This window comes from Microtus ochrogaster, linkage group LG4, assembly GCF_000317375.1.
Source record: "Microtus ochrogaster isolate Prairie Vole_2 linkage group LG4, MicOch1.0, whole genome shotgun sequence".
Classification (NCBI taxonomy): Eukaryota; Metazoa; Chordata; class Mammalia; order Rodentia; family Cricetidae; genus Microtus; species Microtus ochrogaster.
In genome coordinates this window covers 27,043,873-27,050,539 of record NC_022030.1, presented here as the reverse complement: position 1 = coordinate 27,050,539, position 6,667 = coordinate 27,043,873, and the positions used below count along the sequence as shown (strand labels likewise).

The window sequence follows — 6,667 nt, the reverse complement described above, 5'->3', positions numbered from 1 at the left end:
GTGTATTCACCTACCATACATGTCCTAATAACCTCCTATGTAATCACCTACCATAGATGTGCTAATAAGGGTACTTTATCTTACAGGGGAGAGTCATGTTTTCCTGTTTCTCTCGAATGAGAAAGCACACTGCATGCTTTTGTTCCTATACCATGATGTTCACGAGTCAGGGTTCTACATGTTGTGCTCTGATTAAAATAGTCGTTGATGGGAAATTCTATGCACCATCATCCCCACCCATACCCCTCACCCATGGCAGTTACCGAGAGGCTGGAGACCATTTAGATAATTTGGGGGGAAATTTCAGAATTCTAAGTTGCTTCTCCTGAGTGAAATCTACCCGAATGGAAATTAAACCTACATGTGAGAGATTACTAAGACTTGCGATAGTGAGTGCGGCTTGGTGGAAGAGAAAGCTCCTCTGCAGAAGCCAAATGGAGTGCTGTCTCTTAGTTATAGGATCCCACCGCACCGGGGGTTCGGTGGTTAACTGAGAACACTAACGATACTTCGGAGCATGTAATGTGACATATGTCTGCCCTGAGATCATCCTGGGTCCCTACAGATAGGAAACTGGCAGGCAGAGTGCGCAAGCAAACAACAAAAGACGAATGCATTCCACAGACAGGTGAATTAGTACACGCGGCTGAGAGCATGCGGTAGGATGTGTTCAGGCTCCCTACGTCTCCAGAGCCTGTATCTAGGGCTGGCCAAAGGAGAACGCTTGTTAAATCCAGCAGTTGCCACAGTGGCGAAGAACGCCAAGTGGGACGGACTAAATTCTCTACGAAATAAAGAGAAACACTCAACTCTGTTACCACATTCATATTGCCAGGCACTGTGGCTCAACCCCTTCTTATCACATTAGTGAGGATGCCTGCCAGCAGTCTCTACACACACACACACACACACACACACACACACACACACACACACACTAAACTACACTCTGCTAAACTTTCCAAACTTCTATCGGTAATATGTTCATGGATTTGGGGCCACTACGAATTCCAAGTTCTGTATGAGGAAGAGCTTGTCCCTTAGAGACCCAGACATATGCCTATGTAGGAGAGCTTAACATTTCCATTTTATCATTATTCGAGTCCAAAGGTGATTTTCTCGTAACAGAATAGTCCTCAGTGTTCTTCTTCATGACCAGGAAACAAAACAAAAAACAAAACAAATCAAAAACATGAAATCTCTTATGTCTCTAGAGGTGCTAGTCCTCGCTAGAGAGGCGATTGACTTTGCCTGGAAAACAAGATCATGGGAAATGCACATCAAAATTCTCGTCCTGAGCAAGTCTGTAACAGGTTTAACCTATGGTTCATTCTACTCATGACTTACTAGAGAAGCTAGGGGAAGTAACTTTTTTTTTTCCTGAACGTCTATACCTCTAGTAGTGGGAAGAGTCTCTTCTATGATCCCAACAAAGGGAGCTAAGGATATGAAGATTGACAAGCTGAGTGGCCTGGGCTGGCGTCCTCGGCCATGGGAAGAAGGATGTAGGTTCTGTGGTTTTGAAAAAGCTCCTGTTTAACTTGTCCCTATGGTAGTCATGGCCTCAAGCTTGAAGTCTGGTACCTTGAACAGCCACGCTAATGCGTCCAGTTTTTCGAGACAATTAAAATACCTCCACGTCAGCACTCACGTCTTGCTACTTTCTAAAGCTGCGAACTGATCCCTGGGGAGCCACTAAGGCCTCAGAAAGCTCCTAGTACACACTTTCCATTTGCGCTCTGGGTGAGATGGCTGCCTTAGAAAAGACCGGAGTGCTTGGGAAACCCCTAACTCTTCCTGGCAGCTAGAGCACTAAAGCCGTTGTCGGTCTGGAGGCACAGCACTTAAGCAGGGTACCGCTCCCTAAGGCTCAATCGCCGTTATCCCTATGACAATACTCAGAGGATGAAGCGGACTGTAAAGCCCTTTGGTTCCTAGAACCGTAAGAACAATAAGTCCTACTACAAATAAATAAATATAGCTAGATAAATAAAATCAAGCAGAAACCTTGTTGTTTACATGAGGGGGCTCAGATTTCTTTGTGAGGGGGAAATGATTTTATTTCTCTTTAGCTCTAAGGTGCTCATGGGAGATAGATAAAGAGCACTGTGAATATCCACCACGTAGGTGGATGACCTGAAGCGAGACAGGGGCTTCCACAGAGTGCGTAGAGGCCTGCTACCCATCACAGAGGGTCTGGTTGCGTTCAACGACCAGATGAAATGTCTAAGCAAAGCAACAGCTTGTCCCAGTTTAAACGACCTACGGTAGGCTGCACTGAAAGTGCTTGCATGAATATTCTTACAGCCTTTACTTTTTTTCACACTGATGGGGAAGTTTGTGTATGAGCATCAGTAGTAGAAGGAAAAAAAAAACCCATCTTTAAAACTTATTTTGTCTGAGTACTCCAGGACGGCTGCTGGCTCAAGGAGCAGCTGTGTGTATCTGTGGTGGCAGCGGGTACGTGAGTTTGGGGCAGCAGCACAACTGGATGTGTCCAGGCCAACTGCTATTAATAACAGGATAGATAATACCGAAATGAAATACAATGTTTTAGATGTTTCATTGATGCACATACATTTCTAGAGAGAACTAAAGATGTTGAGTCAGTGTGGTGGTTTTATTACTTTTATCCACGGATTTGGATATGATTTTTTTTTTTAAAAAAATAAAGTTTCATAAACATGTACAATAGAAATATTTTCTGTCTTGTTAGGAAACTGGCCTTCATCACCGTGATCCACCGACACACCCTGAGGATGCGGTAAAAGGCAGGGAGGTTTTAGTAGTCTGGTAGGGTTTCTATATTAGAATACTGCGTCAAGTGAGTCCCATGTCCAAGAAAGAAAAGTTGTATTCTATCCAGCATGCACTACACAAAGATACTGGAGGAATGAGGTAGGAGATAAGTAATATTAGCAAGCTGCTGGCAATGGGCAAAAGCAGAAACGACTGGCGCATGCACACATGCAGAGAGGAAGAAAGGAAAAACAGTACGGAAGCGTGCAGAGGTAGATGCGTTGGTTAAGGAGAGATTCTCTAAGCATACTAACCTGCTGGTTCTAATGAATTTTCTACTTTGTCGTTAACATCGAAAACACGATCATGAACACCTATAGTTTTCATACAGCTATCTATAACAAAAATAGAGATAACAGCCAAATATGTTAGTGAAGACACCCTCAAACTCCCATTTCTTTTCTTTTCTTTCTCTCTGTTGTTTCCTTTTATTAATGTAGAGATTGTTTTACAATCAATGGCACGTATCCACATGCCAACAGCGTTCCCATTTGCTGTGCATGTACAACAGTCTAAGAAGCAACAAGTTAGCAACTGCTGTGTACTTTTATAAACAAAATAAAAAAATAAAGCATCATGAAGAATGATGAGGAAAAAATACGATGGAAACTAAAACATGGATGTGGATGTACAAAACAGATACCACACAAGATTCAACAGTAAAAAAAAAAAAAAAAAGGAATAAAAATAAAATTTTACCGCTGTGAACCAGACCACAGGATAAAGCATGCGCAGTGAAGGGGCCCTCTGGACTCATTCTAGGAACTTACTTGTTGGTCTCACGAAGACTTTGAGCTTTAGGCAGGACCTTCTTCCGTTGTCCGGGATTGCAGAGGCTGCAGGGAAGACAAGGAGACAGGGCAGGAGAAAGAGGAGAGAAGAATGACCCATTATTCTTCGTTTTTCACGTGCAAATAAATGGTCTATGTATACTCTTGCAGGACACGCTCTAATTCTTGTCCCGAAGCTAAAACAAGTAATACTTTTCAGCCTAAGACAAACGCTAGAGAGAGGGGACTTCCATGCTCCCATCTTCTCTTTCCAGTACAATAAAGGAGGAATCATGCAGGAATGTGGTAATCTATAGAAAAATGCTCAGGGCTTCTATTTCAAAGGCACTTCCCTTTAACTTGGTCTGCTATCAATTTTCTCTAAATCGGGAGGATAATGCCTGAACTCTCTTGCTCCAGGAACAACTCCTCCTCATCCGCGCGAGAGAGGGCCCAATAAAGCTCCACAGCAAGGAGCACTGTCGAAACCAGTAACAGACAGTTACGAGGCGGACTTCAACATGACCCACTTCTGCTGGGGAAAGCAGAGCTTTGTCTGTCCTGAAAGCTTGTCTGTCAGTGCTCGGCAGGTAATTCAATTAGAGGTTTTACTCAGAATTTGGCTGCGCTTTCTCTCTGACTAAGCCAGCCCCGCGACTCCACCACGCTATTGTAAGAAGCACAATCTGCTATTGAGAGGGGACAGGGCTGCAGCGGGTACATCTATCTTCTTTTAATTTTCCGCAGAGAAGGATGGAATTAATAAAGTGAGTTTGCTAAAACACGACAACATGTTTCCAGTTATAAATCATCTGAGGAAGAGACTTTTCTTCCCCTCTTCCAGATAAGATCTCCGCCGTTGCCTACTTTTTTCGGATTATCTCCTCGTAGCACTCACAAAGCAGTGTCAGAAGGATTCTGAAGGGTGGCCGGATCCTCCACGACCACATGCGTTTGTTTGCCAACGCTGTCGAGAAATGACAAAAATCGCAGCAATGAGGGCCACATACTTTCCTCCCCGCGGACTTGCTTCAAGTGGGTTTCTTTGTTCAGAAAAGCAGCTGACATCAATCAAAAGGCACATGGCTTAAAATGAGTTTGGGTCATGCCGAAAGTGACAGAGAGGCAGCCGGCAGTGCACAGGCCTATCTTCCTCTTCCTCTTCATGGCGAGCTCAAACACAATGCTCCATATGAGGTGGGAGGAGTCAAGCTCAGAAGTTCTTCTGCATGAACTTCCTTATGTACAAAGTTACGGATCCCTGTGGGTCTCCTGCGGAACCTCCACGTTCAAGCGCTAAGGGACGTCAGGTGCTAAAGGTTCTCCACTGCCACTATTCAACACCTGTTGAAACTCTTAATTTGAAGACAGACTACAGAGGAAAGATGTTTTTGGCCCTCTGCATCTCTCCTGGTCTCCCTGACAAGCAGTTAAGACATGGGAACAGCTGGCTTTGCTGTAGGCTCTCATTAAATCAAAGTTGGGAAGACTCCCCCTACTGACATTAGCAGTAACAAGTGCGTTATTTAGGGCATAATATTTCACACTCTGTGGTTTGATCCCGGAAATGGTGTCCTTCCTGTGGACCTCATATGTAGCAAATGAACACACTACAAACATACTGCACACAGGTGACTCCAGCTCATTACAAAGCCCACGGGGTCTCAGTCACCATGAGGTCGTGGGAGACGCGCCACCGGCACGTGGCACTCTTCTGAGTGGAGATGAAGGTCCCTCAAACTCCCTAAGCTTGAGTGTCATATGCTTGATTTCAACATGACGCTTCAAGATGAGCAGGCTCAAAATAATTTCAAATGTAACTGTTCTGAGAGTCTTTTTTTTTATTTCATGGAGGTTTTTCAGATATTTATTGAGGAAAACTAACCCCCAACATTAAGAAAAACTAAACAAAAGCGAATGTTGACCTATAAGAAAACTTATCCGCTCACAAACAAGACGTGAGCCTTAGCTACGAGACATGAGCCTTAGCTATTGTATAAACAGCGTTCTTCAGTGAATTAAAGATACTCAGTGTACTTCCGTAAGATGGGAACTAAAAGGCTTATTCTCAACAGGCCCCCCTCGTCACTCAGTCACCTACCACCCAGAAAGCTGCAATAGCCACAGGACTGACCCCTTATGATGCTGATTGACTATTTTCCTCCAATCCTTTGGGACATTTATGGACAAATGATCTTCATACATGACATAGTTTGTAAATTCATGTGTAAACAGAATTTTACAGTAGTCCAACCCCATGATCTCTAGGCCTACCCATTCCATTGAATATAATCACAACTCTCTGGAATGACTAAACTGTGGGAACCCAAAAGTGTGAGCCTATACCACCTTGTCTGAAAGTCACAGAATTTCACCTTAGTTTTGCTCTTTCAAAACTGACAACAGGTTTGGCTACAAAACAAGATATCCTGACCTAGGGTGTGGTTACTTGGTGTTTTGGACATTAAGATGGTCCATAGAGGTAGATCTGCTCCCCCGTGACCTGTGGTCTGAGAATTCAAGCATACTTCTGCTCCTTCTTTTGAAATAGGAGGTTTGACTTAGGGAGTGACTAACTGCAGGATACTTTGTAGGATGTGTTCACTGCCCCAAATATCAAATGCTTTGCTCAGGAATCAATGGCTCAATGTCTCAAGTATTGGAGCAAGTAACTGCTTCTGGTTGTTCTTTGTATCATGTGGTGTGTTGCCTTCTCCCCCACTTTTGTATTGGGGTATAAAAGCGTATGGAAAAGAAATGTGGGTGAACTTCAACATCGAGTATTTGCTGAGTTGCCCTCCCGGTACCATCCTATGTCTCTGTGCTTCTTTCTTGTCTCTGTTCCTTTTACCTAGCATTTCTAATCCTCATGCCCCTACCCTGGAATGTACGAACCTACCGTGGCTGGACTGTGTGTGGCAGAGTTATCCCCAAAAGGTGACTCACAACATCAGCATAAGAGGTGACCTAGCAGGCCCTACTCACCTGACTTCCTATGTTTTTGCATTGAAACACAAAACCAAAAAAATAATATAAAAATATATCCCACACATTACCAAAACTTCCCTTATTTATTGAATTTTTTTTTTTTTTTTTTT

The 6,667-nt window shown here is 43.6% G+C and overlaps 1 protein-coding gene across 2 annotated transcripts in view; it reads right to left on the bottom strand.

The window, feature by feature from the left end:
- The window catches only part of Efna5 (ephrin A5), a 283,038-nt gene that overhangs the window by 4,167 nt on the left and 272,204 nt on the right, over window positions 1-6,667 (bottom strand). Inside the window, exons 3-4 of one of the 2 annotated variants that reach the window (XM_026786214.1) lie at window positions 3,570-3,635; window positions 3,054-3,134 (exon numbers count right to left, since the gene is read on the bottom strand). In XM_026786214.1, coding sequence (XP_026642015.1) covers window positions 3,054-3,134; window positions 3,570-3,635 — 147 coding nt within the window. The remainder of the gene's footprint in view (window positions 1-3,053; window positions 3,135-3,569; window positions 3,636-6,667) is intronic. The other variant, XM_026786215.1, reaches the window with a different exon arrangement.